At 44.4% G+C, this 22,171-nt stretch overlaps 1 protein-coding gene and 1 pseudogene across 2 annotated transcripts; both read left to right on the top strand.

Annotated features, from left to right (window-relative positions):
- The first annotated feature begins 4,167 nt into the window (after positions 1-4,167).
- Positions 4,168-19,300, top strand: LOC143556419 (carbamoyl phosphate synthase arginine-specific large chain, chloroplastic-like). The gene is made up of 4 exons (XM_077045743.1): positions 4,168-5,344; positions 17,886-17,947; positions 18,107-18,799; positions 19,280-19,300. The coding sequence occupies exons 1-4, from the start codon at positions 4,168-4,170 to the stop codon at positions 19,298-19,300; spliced, it is 1,953 nt and encodes a 650-aa protein (XP_076901858.1).
- On the top strand, positions 18,722-20,955 carry LOC143556418 (carbamoyl phosphate synthase arginine-specific large chain, chloroplastic pseudogene; annotated as a pseudogene). Its single transcript, XR_013139375.1, has 3 exons — positions 18,722-18,799; positions 19,329-20,855; positions 20,921-20,955. The product of XR_013139375.1 is annotated as a carbamoyl phosphate synthase arginine-specific large chain, chloroplastic pseudogene (transcript).
- Positions 20,956-22,171: the final 1,216 nt, after the last annotated feature.

The following is a 22,171-nucleotide window of genomic DNA, read 5'->3' as shown; positions in this document are numbered from 1 at the left end:
AAAACTATTACGAAAATTATTCCGGAATTTATGAACCACGGGATGGTTATAACTTCGGAGGCACTGTTCACTTGCTCGATTTGCTTAGAGTGCTGAGGATAGAAATTCACATTAGAAAAAAAGTTCAAGTTGGTTAAACGACGCCACAAGAACCTCCAGTTTTTGCAAACACCGCTCGTGGCCACAACGTCTTTTACAGACAAAAGTGACAGTATCATAAGAAGAATTTCATATGGCAGGTTGGTGATGGAAGTCTTTGAATTCGATTCTCCGTAACCCCCCTAAGTCACAAAATGCAATTAGTCGTCAAAAGAAGATAATCAACTGTAACTAAAGCTTCTCGAAGACTCTAAAAACTTTTGTTGTTTCTATCTTTAGTTATTTTGTCTTTTCAAGTTATGCATTGTAATGACTCTTTATTTAATTATGGTATTGGATAATTTCAATTTGGATTATTTAACTTTTGCACGTTTTATCTCATGAATAAAGTTTCTTTTATTTATCAAGTTTAATTTCTTTTGATATCATACTCCCGTCTTATTTTCTTATTCTTGTTCATCATGATCCATTTCAATATTCGCTTCAAGAAATCCAATCCTTTTCAAATTTTCAAGATTTATATTTTTACATCAAAAATTGTTTTAGAAATTTCATTGTTTTATTAAGCAACTCGAACATTCATTTTTAGAAATGTTTTGTACATTGATGGTTTTTTGGTTTATATTTAAATTTATTAAAACTTTTGCTTTCTCTCAAAATTATGTTGTAAGGCCCCCGACCCGGGAACCCTACTTTCTCGCTGGTTGGATTTACTCGTTCACAAAATTTTTAAAATCAGAGTTAATTAAAACATTTCGCGGAGTTAAAAGTCATTCATTCGCTCATACCATAACCATCTTGTCTTAAAATATCATAACATAAATCCATAAAACATAAAACGACACGGGTGTCTTCTTCATAGCGATGCCAGTCTTCCTCTTATTGCCACGTGTCCTCATCAAGCAACTTGCCTCATTCTAATTGCCTGCATACATACTAAAAGTCAGCTACGCTGAGTGAGTTCTAGTTAATTAACATACATTGCATTCACTTACTTACTAATACGCGTCCGAAGATACGTATTAATACTTACCTGTTCCTTTATTAATCAATCATACATACATACATTCATACATTCCTACATTCATACTTCTTATTAATCACATACCTCGGATACTATAAAGATCCGGTCCTCACTTACCTTGGATATTATAAGGGTCCAGTGCCCTACATACCTCGGAATTTATAAGGATCCGGTGTCCTTCATACCTTGGATCTCCTCAGAGTTCAATCCCTACTTACCTTGGATATTATAAGGGTCCAATTCCCCACATACCTCGGTTATTATTAGGGCCCGGTGCCCTCTAACACATCATACCATTCTATCTTCGTTACATTTCCTTTCTATTACTTTCAATCATACTAATATAACATGATGTGCATAGTTAAACAATCCATATCATTCACATTCATACACAACCATATTTCTAAAATACACTTACCATTTAAGTGAAGTGTATAAATCTAAACACATCGTAGTATGCACACAGCCCCGAAAACATAACACAAAAAGGAGCTAGAACTCACCTGGATCCTGTTACGTTCACCGTTTATAGTAATTCCCTTCCTGCGTTGTGCGCGGCTAACTGTTTAACATAATTATTCATTAATTAACCACGTACTAACATAATTAATTAGATTTGTATTTATTAATCTAGCGTACTTGATAAGCTAGGCTCGTATGTTTGGGCTAACAAATCTAACGAAATAACTTTATTTAACGACGGTCATTATTTTGCGTTCATATCCTCCCATTATATATATATATATTTCTCTTCATTAATACATGTTCATTTCCTTTAATATATTATTGTGTGTGTGTATATATACATGTACCTTTCTTTTAATTATATATATATATACAAATATATTCCTTTTCTTTAATTGATTATTTATCTTAAAATATATCGGGTTATACGGAGATAACGAAGTTGGTTGGTTTGGTTTATTTTGATGGTTTATCTTGGATTAACTAAAAATGGCCCAGTTCACATCATATGGCTCAGTTCGCTTCGCATGAGCTGGTTCACTTCGCTTGAACTGGTTCGCTTCGCTTCGCATGGCCTCGGTTCGCTTCGCATGGCCTGGGTCCATTTGAGTTGCATAAACCAAAAATGGGTTGTGTGAACCGGGACTCTAACCCGGGTGATCTCACACCCACAACAGTGGACTAACCACCCAGCTACCAATGTAATGATGTTTCATGACTCCAACTAAATGCCGTCATGGCCATTTATTATTTGGCGTCAAGTTCAAATCTTAACTTCCAAGGTCTGACCATCAATTCTCATATATGATAAATTATTGTTTGCTTCACTTATTTATTTATTATTATTATTATTATTATTATTATCATTATGACGTTACGATACTACTGGTTACTACGGTTACTTAAACGAGCTTTTTAACTAAAATTAACTTATGCTTACCTATCCTATACAAACAAGCCATTAATCATCTACCAAACTCATACCTAAACCCTAATAAATAACTCTCCCAGTCTTCACCCTCACTAAACCCTCGGTTTCTCTTCCGCTCTTGCTATTTTACTTGAAGGTATAAGTATTTGGTTTGACTTTCAAGCATTCTCAACCTTTGACTTCGGTTTCTCATCGATTCAAGTACTTTTCGGGAAAGTTGTTTACTATAAGTTGTTCATTTTTATTCATTAGTCAATAACCCTCAATCAATTTATGAGATTGAGGGGAATTGACGGGTCAATTTGACTCAAACCCATTTAAGGGTATATTGGTCAACAACTTTGACCAATCGTTTTCTATCACTTCTGGTCGAAACCGACTTTCGGTTCAGAAAACTTTTATTTTTTTTAAGATTTTAAGACTACTGACCAAAACCCGACTTCCGACTCGCTGTTCGGATTCTGGTCAGTACCAGCTCGCTTAAACGTTAATTATCTCATAGCCGGAGTTCTAGACATCCGTTTGGATCAATTCCAACGGCTATGCTCTCGGTTTTAATCATAGTTTATTATCTCTAAGTTTCAAGTCTGTTCGGTTTATCTCAGTCAGCACGTTAAGGACGGTTCGTTTGTTTGATTGTGATTTTATTCTTTTTTCTCGCACACTCACCTAAACAATAAGGTGAGATATCAATCCCCTTTTATTTACTGATTTTAATTACTATACTATACTTAAAATGACTTAAGATAGAAATTAAATATTATATAAAAATCATTAAAGGACGTGGTGTATCTGTCTATATATGTAGATAAAGCACTAAAACTTAAATTGGAAATTTGAGGAAATAAAAACGCACTTAAATAATTGATTAGACCCAAAAAATAAAAGGGCGTTGCTTTAACCTCGAAAGTTTAAGGGTATAAAAGAGTCGAGTCCGACCTCTAAAGCTCCAGTTCAGTTCGTAAGTAATTTCTAAACCTTGAAAACACTTAGACTCAACTCATTTGTTATTTTTTAATTAATTTATACATGTTTATAACTATTTTTAATTAATATATATTATTTATTTATTAATGTCATTATGTAGTTAGTACATTAAATGCAAGTCATATAAATAACCGGCTCGTTTAGACTCACGAGCTCAGAAACTGATGTATTTAAGATATATGTATAAACACCCATGTAGGTGCCTTAATACGTGTTTTAAGAGCCTACAATGGTCTTAGAATCGGTCTTTGGTTGTGTGCGCGCACGTCATGCGCACATGTGCATGTGCGTGTGTACAAGGCGCTCAAACTCGATAAATATAACTTATTTGCAAGCCATCATTAAGTAAATCACTTTTTAAGCTCAACCTTGTTTCAACTCGGTTTAATTTAAACTTCTAACAAACCAGTCTCCGATAGCTCATGAACAGCTTAACTCGATTATGCAACGAGTTAAGTGCTACTCTCTAGTCTCCATCTTGCCCTATAAGGGTTAGTGTCACATGGGCCACAAGCCATACCTTCTTCCAAGTGGAACATGATATTTTGGACAAACTAAAGTTGAGTAGTAATCAAATAAACCTAATATACGCTGCTATCTTTTATATTCTTCTCATCATCTTCTTCAGTCTTTCACTCTCAACCATTTTCAACCCGCAACTATGGCGGCTCACTGCTTCAACCCATGTGACAACATCCTCATAACACCCACCAACACCTCTGCTTTCATTACCCACAAACCCAAATCAAACCCCTTTTCGTTATTCTCCAAAATAACCCGTCAATTTTCCACTTCTGAAACACGCACACCAAGTGTTCGACGAATTGCCTGCACTTCAAAAACCCCTCAAAAACCCACCAAATCGACTCAAGATCACAAACCACATGTGGGTAAGCGAACTGACATTAAAAAGATCATGATTTTAGGCGCTGGCCCGATTGTTATCGGGCAAGCGTGCGAGTTTGACTACTCGGGTACTCAGGCGTGTAAAGCTTTGAGGGAAAACGGTTATGAGGTTGTGCTGATTAATTCGAACCCTGCTACTATTATGACTGACCCGGAAATGGCTGACCGGACTTATATCGAGCCTATGACACCGGAATTAGTCGAGCAGGTGATCGCGCAAGAGAGACCGGATGCGATTTTGCCCACGATGGGTGAGCAAACCGCGCTTAATCTTGCGGTTGCGTTGGCCGAAAGAGGGGTGCTTGATAAGTACAATGTGGAGTTAATTGGAGCGAAACTTGAAGCGATTAAGAAGGCGGAGGATAGAGAGCTGTTTAAGCAGGCAATGAAGAATATTGGGCTCAAAACGCCACCGTCCGGAATTGGTACTACCCTCGAAGAATGCTTCCGAATTGCCGATGAAATTGGTGAGTTTCCATTGATTATTAGGCCTGCTTTTACTTTAGGAGGTTCGGGTGGGGGTATTGTGTATAATAAAGAGGAATTTGAGGCGATTTGCAAGTCGGGACTTGCGGCGAGTGTGACATCACAGGTGTTAGTTGAGAAGTCTTTATTAGGATGGAAAGAATATGAGCTTGAGGTTATGAGGGATTTGGCAGATAATGTGGTTATTATTTGTTCAATTGAGAATATTGATCCGATGGGTGTGCACACGGGTGATTCGATTACTGTTGCGCCTGCGCAGACTTTGACCGACAAGGAGTACCAACGGCTTCGTGATTATTCAATTGCGATTATTAGGGAAATTGGGGTTGAATGTGGTGGGTCGAATGTGCAGTTTGCGGTGAATCCTGCAGATGGTGAGGTTATGGTTATCGAGATGAATCCTCGGGTTTCGAGGTCGTCTGCTTTGGCTTCTGAAGAAACACTAAGTGACCCCTGGCAGATTATGGGTAATCTGGGGGCTAAGTAATGTTTCCCACGAAGGTTAGGTCCAGCAGAGTAAGTTGTACTTCAAGGAACCTGCAAAACAGACACCGTAAGCTCGTCACTGAGAAGGGGGGGGGGTTCCTCCTTGTGACCACCCTCCGGCGTGAGAATCAGTCTATATTGCTCTTTAAATATAAAAGTATATGAATACTATTAGAGTAATTATCAAGTAAGTTATACGAGATCGTAGATGATCCAATGATAATACCATTTGCTGTCTTTTATAGCCGAAGGTGGGTTTCCAAGGGGTTTAGCCGGCCCAACACGCTACCAACTGTAACCTATGCACGTGCCCTACCTGTGAGTGGTGGATAGGTAGCGGCTGACACAGAGCAGGCGTGCCGTGCACTCTTCGTCTTCTGCCCACTGCAGGCTAGGCACGTGGTCTGGCAGGAGTTGGTGGGCAGGCGGCGGCTATTGGTCACAGTGCTGTGGCGTGCTGTCTGCCACGCTGCTGTCAGTGAGCTGTCGCATTCTTGGTCAGATCTTTTGTCTTTACCTCGTCAGGTATCACGCAAAAGATCCTCCATCATACAGACTGGCCCATTTTGGCGGGAGTTTTCCCCCTCCCGCCTCTGCTCATTCTTTCAGGTGACACTGAATATTTGTAAGTGTTAAGCCTTATGCGTGTAGCTATGCTGTGCGGGTAGCCTTCCCTGATGGCTTGTATCCGCAACTGCGGGAACAGGCGGGTTACTTTACCATTGGGAGGCTTTTCCCTGCGTATGCAGCTTGCATACTGCGCGTAGGCTTCTCTGAGCATGGTGGGTCCTGCGGGAGTAGATGGTCTTTGCGCAGACATCCCTGTTCAAGGTGAGTCATGCGGGACCAACTGAGCCCTGCTGGGACCTACCTCTTCAAGTCCCCCCAGTCCAATGTTCTTTTCACGAATGTCTAATAAAGTGAGGTGAACTTTTGGACTTATAAGCAAAGGGTTTTGAAAAGGGGTTTTTGTAAGGTTTTCCATGGGGGTTCTTCCCGCGGAAGTCCTTGTCACTTGCAGAAATTCCCGAGTTTCCTGCTTGGTCTTTGGGTATGATGCGGGTAGGTCTGTAACCTCCTCGCAAGTCAGGAGCATTGAGTCTTAGTTGTGCGGATTCTCCCTATGGTTCTGGTAGTTTTTTGAACATAGTGATCAATTATGTTTAAACCACCAATTCCATCTTGGAGCCTCAAACAACGTAGTACTCGATGTTCCCGCTATGCGGGGATATTATTTCCGTTTTCACAAGCATTGCCCAGAAGATCCTTCCTGGTTTCAATTCTCAGCGGGTGCTAGGTATGTGAAGGGTTTTGCCTTTACACTGTACCTGCATCCGTCTTATGGTTACTTTACTTCCAAGGTATTCCTGGCGTCCATTCCCTGCGGGTGCTAGGTATGTGAAGGGTTTTGCCTTTACACTGTACCCGCACCCGTCTTATGGTTACTTGGTTGCCAAATATTTTGGCTTCAATTCCCTGCGGGTGTTAGGTATGTGAAGGGTTTTGCCTTTACACTGTACCCACACCCGGCTTATGGTTACTTGTTTGCCAAGGTAAGGGGTATTTTCCCGCTTACTTTTTTGAACCTTAGTCTTCAAAAAATTTTTTAAATTTTGAAATTTGAAGAGTTGGTGGATGGATAACAACCCAATACCTCAAACGTCGTGCGACGGTTTCTTCTGACTGTGTCAGGACGTGCCAGAAGTTATGGCGACATGACATTATGTGGTCATTCCAGTTGCTTTTTCAGGCGCGTGGGCACGGGATTCCGGGCGCGTAGCCGCGAAATCTCTGGCACACGTCCTTTTGACAGCTGTTGCCAGCTTGCCTTTGCCACGTGTCATAGTTTCATTGCACCTTTGACTTCTCTCTCTTCCGTATTAATTTCATCGCATTAATTGCGATTACTATATAAAGGGGGAGAGGGTAATTTGCAATTCACACTTTCCACTTTCATCTCTTCTTCTCCAGTAATTTCCGGCGAATTTCTCTTTTCAGTAAAGCATTACTCTGAAATCTCTTCTTTCTTCCACCATGCCTTCTCATGATGCTGATGACCAGAAGACTGCTGGCGAGTGCCAGTGCTCTCTTCCTGTCGATCTGTACCAGTATATTGTCAGGAAGTTCATGCTCGAGTCTCTCGAGCCTGAGTTTCCTGAACCCCACCATACTGTGTACGATGCCCCTAGTGGCAAGATCGGGGTTTATGCTGCATTCTTTGTCTACGGAAACCTTAGGTTTCCGTTGACAAAGTTTGTGTACCGTGTTCTGGAGAGGCACGGTGTGCACCTGACAGAGGTGCACCCCATGGCCATTGCCAAGGTCCGGCACTTTGAGTGGGTGTGCCGGATACTGGGCCTTGAGCCCCTCGTTGACCGTCTGATGACCTTCTACACTTGGAGGTGCATCCAGGGGTGGTACACTCTTACAACCCGTATCAAGGGTTTAAAGATTTGTACCACCGAGCGGAGTCTTCGCTCGTGGAGAAGAGAGTTCTTCTTCATATCCGCTCGCGCCATCCCCATCGCCATGAAGTTCAAGAATGGCCAGGCGCTTCCGAACCTTCCCGCCCTCAACTACGAGGAGGCGGAATGGTTCTCGAAGATATCCCGGGTCCAGTCCCCGGTTTTCCGTTTTCCGGAGTCGGCGATGGTGATGCTGGGGATGAGCCGGGTGTGGAAGGCGGCGAATGCGGATAAGGTTCCGATCGTCCTTGAATATGGTTCGAACTCTGTCCCTTATGGTACGTCTTGTTTCATTTTGCTGACTTCGATTTTTTCTAACTTTCTTGTTGATTTCAGAGGGGAACGATCTTCAGTCGCTCCTGAACCCGCGGGAGGAAGATGGTCCCGCGCGGATGGGTACTCGTGCTCTGGACGAGAACGAGTTGCCCATCTTAGAGCAGACCGCGGGTCGGTTCGTGGAGGTTTACCCGCCAGGCCAAGAGATCCTGAGCCACCGACGGCCAGGTAAGCCTATCTTCTACCCTGAACCTCTCAATGCTGTGCCTGCTGCTGGAGTTGACATTTCTTCTTCTGAGGAATCCGCAGAAGGTCCTCCACTGGTGCGGAAGAAAAAGGCTGCCGTCGGGAAAGGCAAGGAGAAGGTGGCCTCTACGGCCGACCCGGTAGTCCTATCTGACTCGGAGTCAGATAGTGCAGAGGTGGCGGGGGAGCCCGGTGGTGAGGAGACCACCGCTCCGGAGGCTGTAGCTGTTACCTCCGGGGAGGCAGCGACGACGACGGTTACCGGTGTCAAGAGGCCGGCTCCATCGGGTTCGCCCCCGCTCGTCCGTACGTTCAAGCTCAAGAAACCCCGTAAGTGCCCCCATAATTCTTGTCTAGATTTGTTGTTTCAAATAAATTTTTCTAACACTTTTGCTTGTGCAGGTGTGGATGTTGACGCATTCCAGGGTGGAGTTGGAGCAAGTATTCCCCCGCCAATGAGGGAAGGCTCGGTCAGCCTTCCCGAGGCGTCGATCCAGGCGTCTGTGCCCGCTTCCGCTGGTTCCAGCCTTCCTGAGGCTGTTCCAGCTGAGAAGTTGTCTCCGCCGGCCGTGAGTGCAATTTTTACAGCATCTTTCACGGAGCCGGCGGTTACTGTTGCTGAGGAGGTGGCGCCAACAATGGCTACCACAGCGGCTGCCACTATACCTGCGCCACCGGCACCGATGGCCGGACCATCAGGTACGCGCCGGGCTTCCCGCCGATCTATGCCACCTTCCCGTCTACCTGACCTGTTGGATGGATTTCCTTTAGGTTCAGGTGATGGGTTTGGCGGCTATCGGCCTGTTATTGACCCTACAGGTACGTAGGGTTCTTTTTCCTCTGTATATTTTTATCATCTTTTCCTAACTGCCTTTGTTTCTTTTGCAGTGTCGGATTCCAATGAAGTGTATGTTCCAAGATGGAACATACGCCGAGGAACAACCCTTCGTACCCCTGTGGAGTGCGTGGACTGGGCTCGCCACGCTGCTCCTCATGGTGCGTTGGGGGAAGCCATGGCTAGCTACCAAGAGGGTAGGCTAACCAATGAGCTTCGGGTTCTCCAGGCCCGGACGCAGCCCCGCGTCGAGCTGCTTTGTCGTGAAAACGACAAGTTAAAAGCAGCTCGCGCCAAAGATGTATCTGAAGCGCGGGCTCTTCGGGAGGAGAACCGGCAGTTGGCCGCTGCCGCAGCCGAGAAGGAGAAGGCATTCAAGGCCCTCGAGGTTGAGGTCCAGGCGCGACTCGAGGCCCGCTCCAAGGCTGCCCAAGCTGTGAATGAACAGCTTCGGCTGGCTAAGGAGACTGCGCGAAACTCAACTGAGAGGGCTGCCAAGGCTGAAGCTGTTGCTGAGCCGCTTCGCGAAGAGAATGAGCAGCTTAAATGCAAATTAAAGGCTCTTCAGCATGCTCATGACGCCTTGGCAATGGAAGATGCCAAGAAGCTGCAGGAGATCCTTGACCAGAGGGGGGTGCTTGACCGCACTGAAAGGAAACTCAAAAGCGTCGAAGAGGCTGCCGCCAAGGAAGTTCAACTTGCCAACCTTGATAAAAGCGGAGCCGAACGTGCTTACAAAGAAAGTCAAGCTACCCTCCAATGGCTGCTTCGAGAAGCGTTGCCTCAGGTATCTTTATCTTTTTCTTTACGCTTTCCGCTCGTAATTAGAAAATGTTCTAACTTGTATTCTTTTGTAGGTTGTGCGTCGGGTCCTTTCAGAGACCTCTTATGACGATGCGATGAGCGCAGCCCTCAACGCTTCTCATGAGGATGGGGAGAAGACTGGCTTCCTGCTTGGTCTAGGGTTTGCTGAGAGAGGCTTTCCGCCCTCCAACTTCCCTTTATTCAATGTTAATACTGAAGCTGCTTATGACCAAGCTGTGAACCAGTACGCTTCCTTCCCGCATCCAGTGGTGGAAAAGGTGAATGAAGCTGCTGCTGCTGATGATGGGCTAAACATCCTTAAGGCTTTCCTTGGGCAGCCGCGCTCTGACGGTGCTGGTCCAAGCGGAGGTGGCCCTGAAGCCTGATCCTGAAGATCTTTTCCCACTGCTAGGATAGACTTGGCTTTGTATAGATTTCTTTTAGGCGGGTAGTTACCCAGCCATTCTTGTAATAGATTGTGAAATATTAATCTTTTTGCGTATAAGATTGTTATTTCCTTCCTTGGGTTCTTTGCTTTATAAACTTATGACTTGCATACTTAGTTTGAATTAGCAATTTTTCAAGTGTTTAGAATAAGGACCTTTGAACGTGGTTGATGATGGGTTAAAGTTTTGCCTCCTCCTTCGTGATTGTGCGGGTAAAACCGTCACTTGCACTTGGTAGGATGGCTAATCTTTACCCTCTATCTGACCTGCGTGTAGGTTTTCCTTTTCGAAATTTCTAAGGCATTAAGTTAAACCTTTGAACGTGGTTGATAATGGACTAAAGTTTTCGCTTCCTCTTTCGTGATTGTGCGGGTGCAACCGTCACTTGCACTTAGTAGGATGGCTTTAACTTTAGACCTATATCTGACCTGCGTGTAGGTTTTTCTTATCCTTTTTTAAGTGTTCATAAGTTAACCTTTTAACGTGGTAGATGGTAAGTTTGGCTTCCTTGTTTGTGATTGTGCGGGTAAGACCGTCACTTGCACTTACAAGGATGGCTAAACTTTACCTACATCTGACCTGCGTGTAGGTTTTCCTTAGAACTTTTTAACATTTTGGCGTTGTGTTTATGCGGGTATTGCCGCCTTCCACACGCAACTACTTCTTCCCGTAAGGGAAGTTCATAGGTTACAAGCTATCAATACATCATGAAAGGAGAATCATTTCCATTAGAAGTGGCTCTAGGCCTTTTCTTTACAAGTTGGAATTGATCTACATATAACATTTGCGTAATTGAGCTCCATTCCATGTTCTAGGGATGGGAGTGCCATCGAGCCTTTCGAGCCGGTATGCGCCCTTTCCCAGAACTTCTTTGATAACGTATGGCCCTTCCCAAATCGGGGCCAACTTTCCTGGGCGTTGTTGGTTCGAAGCCTCGTTGTTACGCAGTATGTAGTCTCCTTTATTGAAATTGCAGAGTTTTACCCGCGTGTTGTAGTATTTTTGCATTTGTCGTTTGTAGTTTTCTTCACGCACGGCGGCTAAGTCTCTGCGCTCTTCGGTTAGCATAAGGTCTAACCGTCTTTCCGCATCATTGTCTTCTGGTTGGATTAAGACCCTTGGTGAGGGTAAACCGATTTCGACTGGGATCATGGCTTCAGTGCCATAAGTGAGACTGAACGGGGTTTCTCCCGTACTGGTCTTCTTCAGCGTTCTGTTTGCCCAAAGGACGTGTGGAAGCTCGTCCACCCAACCGGATCTATGTTCCAAGAGTCTTCTCTTTATGCCTTCGACGATGCTCTTATTTGCTCTTTCCACCTCACCGTTACCTTGCGGGTGTGCCACTGAGGTAAAGGTGTGGGTGATTTGAAGTTCTTTCAGCCACTGCTGTAGCTTCTTGTCAGCAAAGTTGGTGCCATTATCGCTTACCAAATTCTGTGGAAGTCCAAAACGACAAATAATAAATTCCCAAATAAATTTTTTGATATGCTTTGCGGTTGTTTGGGCTAAAGGTTTCGCTTCTATCCATTTGGTGAAGTAGTCAATGGCTACCACTAGGAACTGAACATTCCCAGCTGCTGTAGGAAATGGGCCTGTCACGTCAATGGCCCACTTCTGAAATGGCCACGAGGAAGTGACAGGAACAAGTTCATTTTTCGGGCGATGCGTGTTGGGTGCGTAAAGCTGGCAAGATCTGCATTTTCTGATGTATGCCAACGCGTCCATATGCATCCCCGGCCAGAAGTATCCCGCGTTGTTTAGCTTGGCTACCACAGCGCGGGGGCCTGCGTGTACTCCACAGATGCCTTCGTGAACCTCCCTTAGGAGGTAGTCGGCATCTTGGTTGTCCACGCATCTTAACAATGGGCCAAGAAAGCTACGTCTGTAAAGGATGTCATTGACCAGCTGATAATTCAGTGCTTTACAGCGTAGTTTTCTTGCCTGTGACTTCGACTCTGGTAACGTTCCTGCTTCAAGGTATTTTATTATTGGGGTCATCCATGTTTCTGTACCGGTTTGGATGACACAGATTTCCTTGTGCGGGACTGATGGTGTTTCGAGGAGTTCCACGCGGATGTCCTTTCCCAAGTGGGTGAAGGCCAGTGATGCAAGCTTGCTTAACGCATCCGCAGATTTGTTTTCGCTGCGCTTGACGTGTATCACTTTACAATCATTAAAATCGCGCATGATGGCTTTGGCCTGGGCAAGGTACAGGGCCATTGTGTCGTTCACAGCCGTGTACGTCCCGTTTATTTGGTTTGCCACTAGCATGGAATCTACATGGGCTTCCAAATTTTTTACACCCATTTTACGCGCAATCCTCAATCCGGCCAGGAATGCTTCATATTCAGCCTCGTTATTCGTACTTGGAAAATCCAGCCGAATAGCATAAGTATATTCCTGGCCTGCTGGATTTGTTAATTTTAACCCTGCGCCTGAACCCTCGTTACTAGCTGCTCCATCAGTGTAGAGTCGCCAGACCTCATTGATTTCGTGTGCTGGGGAGGGTTGAACCTCCTCCTGGCACTCTTTCTCCCGTGAAGCGGGGACTTCTGCAATAAAATCAGCCAGGACCTGGCCTTTAATGGCCGGTCTCGGCTTGTATTGAATCGCATATTCTCCCAATTCAATTGCCCACTTGGCTAGACGTCCCGATAACTCGGGTTTGCCTAGAACATTTGAGAGTTTGAAGTTGGTGAGAATAGTGATTGGGTGACCCTGGAAATATCGTCTCAACCTGCGTGAAGCGTGAATAAGTGCCAAGACCAGTTTTTCCAGGGTAGAGTACCGGGTTTCCGCGTCTGCCAGCACGCGGCTAACATAATAGATTGGCATCTGGATGCCTTTTCGTTCTACAAGCAGGACTGCCCCGGTTGCTCTATCTGTTGCGGAGATGTATAGGATTAACTCCTCCCCCGCTTGTGGTGCTGTGAGTGTTGGGAGTTCGATCAGGCGTGATCGAATCTCTTGAAAAGCTGCTTCCGCTTCTGGTGTCCAGCGGAAGTGCGTTTTCTTTAAACAATTTCTTAGCGTTGACACAAATGGGAACGACCTATCCGCATGGTTTGCCAAAAAGCGGTTAAGCGCGACTAGTCGTCCATTCAGTGTTTGAGCCTGTTTTATGGTGGTAGGTGATTCCATTTTGACAATGGCTTCGACCTTTTCAGGGTTCGCTCTGAAGCCATCTTTAGTAATAATGACTCCCAAGAACTTCCCTTCTTCCACCCCAAATGAACACTTGCTCGGGTTGAGCTTCATGTTTATCTTTCTAAGTGTGTTGAAAGTTTCCTCAATGTCTTTCAACATCGCCTCTGGCTCGGGGCTTTTGATGACCAAATCATCCATATAGACTTCCAAGTTTCTCCCAATTTGGGCGTGAAACTCTTTGTCCATTAGTCGTTGGTACGTGGATCCCGCGTTCTTAAGTCCGAATGGCATCATTTTATAACAAAATGTGCCATCGGGCGTCCGAAAGGCGGTTTTGTCCTGGTCATCTACAGCCATGTGGATTTGATGGTACCCCTTATACGCATCCAAGAAGCATTTAAGGCGAAATGGTGCCACCGAATCCACCTTGAGATCAATTTCTGGCAACGGATAACAATCTTTGGGGCATGCTTTATTCAAATCTTTGAAATCTATGCACATGCGCCATTGTTTGTTATTCTTCGGTACCATTACGGGATTTGCAACCCACGTTTGATATTTGCTAAAGCGCACGATGCCCGCATCAAGGAGTTCCTTGACTTGGGTTCTGCACGCGTTGGTTTGCTCGGGCCCCATTACTCTGCGCTTTTGTACGATCGGCGTAACGGCCGGATCGCATTTGAGCTTATGCTCTGCCTTACCCCGGGGTACACCAGTCATGTCGGCTGGTGTCCACGCGAAGATGTCTGCGTTTCGCTGCAGTAAGCGCTTGAGTAAGGTGCGTGTTGGATCAACAATTGTCGGGCCAATGGTAACGGCCTGATCGGGATATTTCCCATTGAATGCCCACTGTTCAGGTTCAGTGATGGTTTGTTTGGCCATCTTCGGTTTGGGTTTAGAGGAGACAGATGCGATGCATACCTGGGGAATGCCCGTGATCATCGCTACGCCTTCAGTTGTTGGCCATCCCATCATGCCGTGGACTGAGGATACCACGGCGTTGAATCTTGCCATCCCGTCTCTCCCGAATAGGATGTCATACGTATGATGTGGTTTTTTCATTACAACAAAATCCACATCCTCCGTGCGTGAATAATTCCCATCGGTGAGAGTGACGGGGAAAGATAGGATGCCCAAGGGAGTGTTCATGCTGCCGTCAAACCCTTCCATTGAAGCGTAGACCGTCTCCAGGCGTTCCTTGTCTTCATCGTCGAGCTTGTCGAAGAACTGCCTGTACATCACTGTCGACGATGCGCCATTGTCAACGAGGGTGCGGGAAGTGATGTAGTGCCCCAGCTGGCTTTTAATGACAATGGGGCCTTCTTTGTTTGGGCCTCCCGGCACTCGCGGGAAGCGCACTTCTGCTTCCTTCCATGCGCATGGTTCGGTTATCGGTCTCTTTCTTCCTCTGACCTTACCCTGGACCATGTTGATGCTAATGTCGACGGGCTTTCGTCCGTTACCCCTGTACCTGTTGTCGTTCCTTCCTCCCTTCTTGATAGATGCCACGAGGTGTGCGAGCCTCCCATCCTTGACAAATGTCTCGACGATGTCCCTCAAGGATGTGCACTCCTCAGTGCTATGGCCCTTTGTCCCATGGAAGTCACAAGACTTGCTTTGATCCGCATTGGGTTTCTGTCGGATCGCTGGGGCTTTTGGCCATGGCAGTTTTTCCGTGGCAAATATCTCCGTGACGCTCTTGGTGAGTGGCGTCCAACGGTTTTTCCGGTTCGAAGGGTGCGTGTTGTCCCTTCCGCCAACCAGAGGGCGAGAGCTTGAGGGGGTGTCAAAGTTTATCCTTGACTGCCAAATACCTTGCCGCCTCTTTTTGTTTAGCCGGGCGGTTCTCACATTGTTCTCCCTTGTCCTCTGCGTGTAGAGGTTTGTATTCTGGGGGAGATCTCTTCCCAGCTGTTTCTCCGTTTCGGCAAAGCGTTTGGCTGCCGTCATTATGGCATCCCACGTGGATGGCATGCCGTCTTTACCCGTCAGAGTGCGGATGAGTTCTGGGTATTCAGCGCCCTGAATGAAAGCGGCGCGAACGAGGTCTTCACTGATGTTGCCCAGACTCAGCTTCTTGGAGTTGAAGCGGGTGATGAAGTCCAGTAAGGATTCATCCTCTTCTCTCACACAGTTGAGGATCGTCCACTGCTCCTCAGTGTGCTTCCTCTGTTGACTAAACTGTTGACTGAACTTGTTCTGGAAGTCTGCCCAGTCATAAATGTGGTGGACCGGTAAACGGTCGAACCATGCTCTGGCTGCTCCTACCAGAGTCATCTGGAACATGTAGCACCACGTGGGTTCCGTCCAGTTACTGACGGTTGCCCCCGCAATGAACCTGTTCAGATGGTCATCTGGGTCGGATATACCATCGTATGTGCCAATATTGGACATTTGTTTGGCACTCCTCGGGGCGATTGCTTCTGCAATGTCCCTTGCAAATTTTGACCTTCCTGCGTTTGTGGCAGTAGGTCTAAAGGCCTTGGAGAAGTCACGCGAGCTTTTTTCCGTGACTGGTTGGAATGCTTCCCCAAAATTCCTTTTTGGCTGGGGATCCGTTTCCTTACGCTTCCCTTTCGCCCTATGGCGAGGGTTCGCGTCGGTGTCGGAGTCTTCCCTCTCGGCGTCTGAGTACTCGTACTCACTACTCATGTTGAGGTGCTGGCGAGTACTACCGAATTCCTCAGCTTGTTGGACTGAACGCAAGCGTTCGTCCAACTCAGCCTGAAATTCTCTTTGACGTGCCTCGGCCCATGCCTTCACTTGATCAAATGTTTGGCGAGGGGCTCGAGTTCGTTTTTCCAGCTGGGCATCAGTGAATCCCAGTGGAATATTTACTCCACTTGCCCCTACATGAGTGACTGGGGTAGTGTTCGTAAAATGTACTTCACTTGCCCCAGCTTGGGTGGCTGGGGTAGTGTTTGTAAACATTGTGTTGCCGGTGTTTACCCCAGTGGCTGGGGTTGTGGTTACCGGAATTTCTCTAGTCATCTTGGAAGTTTTGAAAAACTGGAGAAAGATGTAGTTCTAGCTTTATGCACGGATGGCGCCAATGAAGAAACACTAAGTGACCCCTGGCAGATTATGGGTAATCTGGGGGCTAAGTAATGTTTCCCACGAAGGTTAGGTCCAGCAGAGTAAGTTGTACTTCAAGGAACCTGCAAAACAGACACCGTAAGCTCGTCACTGAGAAGGGGGGGGGGTTCCTCCTTGTGACCACCCTCCGGCGTGAGAATCAGTCTATATTGCTCTTTAAATATAAAAGTATATGAATACTATTAGAGTAATTATCAAGTAAGTTATACGAGATCGTAGATGATCCAATGATAATACCATTTGCTGTCTTTTATAGCCGAAGGTGGGTTTCCAAGGGGTTTAGCCGGCCCAACACGCTACCAACTGTAACCTATGCACGTGCCCTACCTGTGAGTGGTGGATAGGTAGCGGCTGACACAGAGCAGGCGTGCCGTGCACTCTTCGTCTTCTGCCCACTGCAGGCTAGGCACGTGGTCTGGCAGGAGTTGGTGGGCAGGCGGCGGCTATTGGTCACAGTGCTGTGGCGTGCTGTCTGCCACGCTGCTGTCAGTGAGCTGTCGCATTCTTGGTCAGATCTTTTGTCTTTACCTCGTCAGGTATCACGCAAAAGATCCTCCATCATACAGACTGGCCCATTTTGGCGGGAGTTTTCCCCCTCCCGCCTCTGCTCATTCTTTCAGGTGACACTGAATATTTGTAAGTGTTAAGCCTTATGCGTGTAGCTATGTTGTGCGGGTAGCCTTCCCTGATGGCTTGTATCCGCAACTGCGGGAACAGGCGGGTTACTTTACCATTGGGAGGCTTTTCCCTGCGTATGCAGCTTGCATACTGCGCGTAGGCTTCTCTGAGCATGGTGGGTCCTGCGGGAGTAGATGGTCTTTGCGCAGACATCCCTGTTCAAGGTGAGTCATGCGGGACCAACTGAGCCCTGCTGGGACCTACCTCTTCAGCTTCTAAAGCTACGGGCTTTCCGATTGCTAAAATGGCTGCTAAGTTGTCGGTTGGGTATTCTTTGGATCAGATTCCGAATGATATTACTTTGAAGACACCGGCTAGTTTTGAACCGTCGATTGATTATGTTGTCACAAAGGTTAGAACCGTCTTTGACCTTTATATTATGTTTTTCACTTTCTTCATGTTAAATGTTGGTGCTTGGCTATGTTTTTCACTTTGGCTGGTGTTAAAAAATCTTGTTTTATTACAACAGTAGATTATGAGATTTTAATATTTGTAAAAACACATGCAGTTGCTAAGTGGCTGATTTTTTATATGGGTCAAGGAATTATTTTGGATAATGAGAGTAAGACTGTAAGATACATTAAAGTTACTGACTTATTCTTTTATCTTAATTTAAGAGATTTTTTACCCTCATTTTACAGGATTTATACATTTTTTTTACAAAAATGGTTTTTTTTGGTTAATTACTTATTTTGCTATTAATTTCATAAGTCTACAATTTGGTTTCAGATACCGAGATTTGCGTTCGAGAAATTCCCAGGATCTCAACCAGTATTGACAACACAAATGAAGTCGGTTGGTGAGTCCATGGCAGTCGGACGCACATTTCAAGAATCTTTTCAGAAGGCAGTTAGATCACTTGAATGTGGTTACTCGGGTTGGGGCTGTGCACCAATCAAAGAGCTTGATTGGGACTGGGAAAAAATCAAATACAGTTTGCGGGTCCCAAACCCGGACCGTATTCACGCCCTATACGCTGCAATGAAACGAGGCATGAAAGTTGATGCAATCCATGAAATAAGCTTCATTGACAAATGGTTTTTAACGCAACTTAAAGATTTAGTAGATGTTGAACAGTATATAATGGCGAAAAGTTTATCTCAGTTGAGTAAAGATGAGTTTTACGAGGTTAAGAAGCGCGGGTTTAGTGATAAACAGATTGCGTTTGCTACAAAGTCAACTGAGAAAGAAGTTCGGGTCAAACGGTTGACTTTAGGAGTTGTCCCGGCTTACAAACGGGTTGATACTTGTGCTGCTGAGTTTGAAGCGAACACTCCTTATATGTATTCATCTTATGATTACGAATGTGAATCGGCTCCAACTAAAACGAAAAAAGTTTTGATTTTGGGTGGTGGGCCCAATCGAATTGGTCAAGGGATTGAGTTTGACTATTGTTGCTGTCATGCTTCATTTGCTCTTCAGGTTAGTCTTATTTTCTTTACTCTGTTCTATGTCACTAACTTACTGTTTTTTACTAGTTTTTATTTTTACTAATTCGTACTAATTCCTTTACCAACTTGTACTATTTTTACTAATCTTTTTTATTTTTACTAGTTTCTTACTAGTTTTTACCAATCCTTACTATTTTGTACTAATATTTATAATTTATATTAATATTTACTAATTTTTACTAGCTTTACTATTTTTTACTAAGCTTTACTAATCTTTTTTTATATATATAGTTAGTTTTTTTACTAACATTTACTAAATTTTACTAATCTTTACTAATTTTGTTACTAACTTTAAGTCTTTAACAAGTGTTGACAGTTTTATAATAATTATTTACTAATCTTTAATGACTTTTGCTAATCTTTACTAATTTTTCATGAACTTTTACTAATATTTACTGATCCTTAATAATTTTTGCTAATCTTTACTAATTTTTAACTGAATTTTAACTAGTTTTTACCAGTTGTTTACTAATGCTATTAATTTAATTAAACTTTTGTAGGAGGCAGGATATGAACTATGATGATGAATTCAAATCCCGAAACCGTATCCACTGACTACGATACAAGTGACCGTCTCTACTTTGAGCCCTTAACAGTTGAGGACGTACTTAACGTTATCGACATCGAACGGCCTGATGGGATCATTGTGCAGTTTGGTGGTCAGACCCCTCTAAAACTCGCCCTGCCCATCCAACGCCACCTAGACGAACACAAACCACCATCGGCTAGTGGCGGTCGGGTCCAAATTTGGGGCACATCCCCTGACTCCATTGATGCAGCCGAGGACCGCGAACGGTTCAATGCTATTTTAAAAGAGTTACAAATTGAACAACCGAAAGGCGGGATTGCTAAAAGTGAAGCCGATGCGTTAGCTATTGCGTCTGAAATCGGGTACCCGGTTGTGGTAAGACCGTCTTATGTTTTGGGTGGTCTGGCCATGGAGATTGTATACAGTGACGAGAAGTTAATAACATATCTTGAAACTGCGGTTGAGGTTGACCCGGAGCGACCAGTTTTGGTTGACCGGTATTTATCAGACGTTATTGAAATCGACATTGATTCACTCGCGGATTTGCACGGGAACGTGGTGATTGGTGGAATCATGGAACATATCGAGCAAGCGGGTGTTCATTCCGGTGATTCCGCGTGTATGATTCCAACAAAAACGGTTTCAAAGTCGAGCCTTGAAACGATCCGATCATGGACCACGAAATTGGCTAAACGGTTAAACGTATGCGGGCTTATGAACTGCCAGTATGCGATTACGGGATCAGGAGAAGTTTTCTTGCTTGAAGCAAACCCGCGGGCCTCGCGTACGGTCCCGTTCGTTTCAAAAGCGATCGGACGCCCGTTAGCCAAATACGCATCACTTGTAATGTCGGGAATGTCGCTTAACGAGCTCGGTTTAACACACGAAATCATCCCAAAACACATTTCGGTCAAAGAAGCGGTTTTACCATTCGAGAAGTTTCAAGGGTGTGACGTGTTTCTCGGGCCCGAGATGCGTAGCACGGGTGAAGTAATGGGCGTGGACACCGAGTTCCCAATCGCGTTCGCAAAGTCTCAAATCGCAGCGGGCCAAAAACTACCTGTTTCGGGGTCTGTTTTCCTTAGTCTAAACGATATGACAAAACCGCATTTGGGAAAACTTGCACGCGCTTTTTTGGAGCTTGGGTTTATGATAGTTGCAACTTCTGGGACCGCTCATGTTTTGGAAATGGATGGAGTTCCAGTTGAGCGGGTTTTGAAGTTGCATGAAGGTCGACCACATGCGGGGGATATGGTTGCAAACGGGTTAATTAATTTAATGGTGATTACGAGTTCTAACGACGATCTGGACCAGATTGATGGGCGTCAGTTGAGGCGAATGGCACTCGCTTACAAGATTCCTGTTATTACGACGGTTTCGGGCGCTTTGGCCCCTTGTGAAGCTATAAGAAGCTTGAAAAATTCCAAGTTTAAAATGGTTGCTATTCAAGATTACTTTGTGGAGCAAGAAATTGGTAACACAATATTTTTATTATGTTGTGTTTTATTATAATTATTAAGTACAAAGTCACTGATTTTTTTTTTTTTTTTTTTTTTTTTGCAGGTAAGACAGCTGCGGCGGTTGCGAGGGAGTTGTAGGTTTATGTTGCAGTGATTTTTTGTTATGTGTTATGATGAACACAGTGTTATGCTTTTCACCTTTGCGATGCTTGTTTATGTAACAGAAGACACGTAATAAGGTGGTGTTTGTAAGAACTAATTTTTTTATATAGCCTGTTTGAAGATTTTAGTTTTGGTTTTGTAAATTATGTTACTGATATGAATGTGGTAAGTGATTTATAATGTTTGGTAGGTTGTTGGGCTGAAAATATGGTGGCAGTTTTCTATAAGAAATAATCATGGTAATGCAGAAATCATAATAAAAGAAAGCAACATAAAATCATAATTGGATCTTGGCAAAGATAAACCAATGTGCAAAAATACATTGGGTCTGATAAGTGTTAGTAATCGCTGGTTGGTTGGTGAGATTGGGGCTAACAACTAATCGGGAAAATTTATCGGTCCCGGTTATAGTCTGGTATTTGACTGGTTTTTCTGGTTTTTTTTAGGTTTCGGGTAAGTTAGGGTCGGGTTTTGACTGGGTATTTCGGGTTCGGCGGTCCAGGTCGGTTCCGGGTACGGCTCCAGGGAGAATCGTGTACCAAGACAGGTCGGGTACGGGTAGAAACCGGTTCCGAGTCCGGTTCTGGATCCGGGTATTTTGTGCACTTGCCCCACATGTTTCCACAAACATGATAAACCTGAATATGGTTCGGCAGCCCATGTGTTGAAAAGAAATACACTAATACGAGTTCTTTAATAATTTAAGTCAACTAAAAGGGAGTGTGGAAGCTTTGTCATATGGTATAACATGAAAAAACTTGTACCTCCAAATAAAAGAAATAATATGAATTTTATAAACTAATACCCCTCACTCCTAAAAATATTTTATGTGTAGTAAACTATATAAAGCTAAGAAAGTCAAGAACAAGATAACTCATGGTACATATAATGGTATTGCGAGGCTAGTCAAACTTGGTATAAGAAGCGTGGGTGGGAGCTCGTTTATTAGAATAGCTCCATCTTAAACTCAACCTCATTGAAGCTCGGTTTGATTCAAGGTATAATAAATCCAATATCGACTAGCTCACGATCAACTCATTTACGGCTACATATAGTTTCTAATCTAGCAGTCAATGTACCATCCACCAAATGAGCATGTCAAACCAAAGGTTATGATTGTTTACTTTATGTTTGAACCTATCACCTTATTATGAATCATTGTGTCTGTATGGGGTCCTTAACTACTCATTTT

This window comes from Bidens hawaiensis, unplaced genomic scaffold (assembly GCF_021521415.1).
Source record: "Bidens hawaiensis isolate Kalapana, Puna unplaced genomic scaffold, B.hawaiensis_p1.1 tig00018570_1, whole genome shotgun sequence".
Classification (NCBI taxonomy): domain Eukaryota; kingdom Viridiplantae; phylum Streptophyta; class Magnoliopsida; order Asterales; family Asteraceae; genus Bidens; species Bidens hawaiensis.
The sequence above is the reverse complement of the archived record's forward strand: the minus strand, read 5'-3'. Positions and strand labels throughout refer to the sequence as shown.

What these genes read in the sequence shown, in the direction of transcription:
- LOC143556419 (XM_077045743.1), top strand. Translation starts at nt 4,168, where the DNA reads ATGGCGGCTCACTGCTTCAACCCATGTGACAACATCCTCATAACACCC. An exon ending in GGCTTCTGAAGAAACACTAA is followed by an intron (nt 5,345 to 17,885) that starts GTGACCCCTGGC and finishes AAACACATGCAG; the next exon opens with TTGCTAAGTGGCTGATTTTT. An exon ending in ATGCTTCATTTGCTCTTCAG is followed by an intron (nt 18,800 to 19,279) that starts GTTAGTCTTATT and finishes AATTTTAACTAG; the next exon opens with TTTTTACCAGTTGTTTACTA.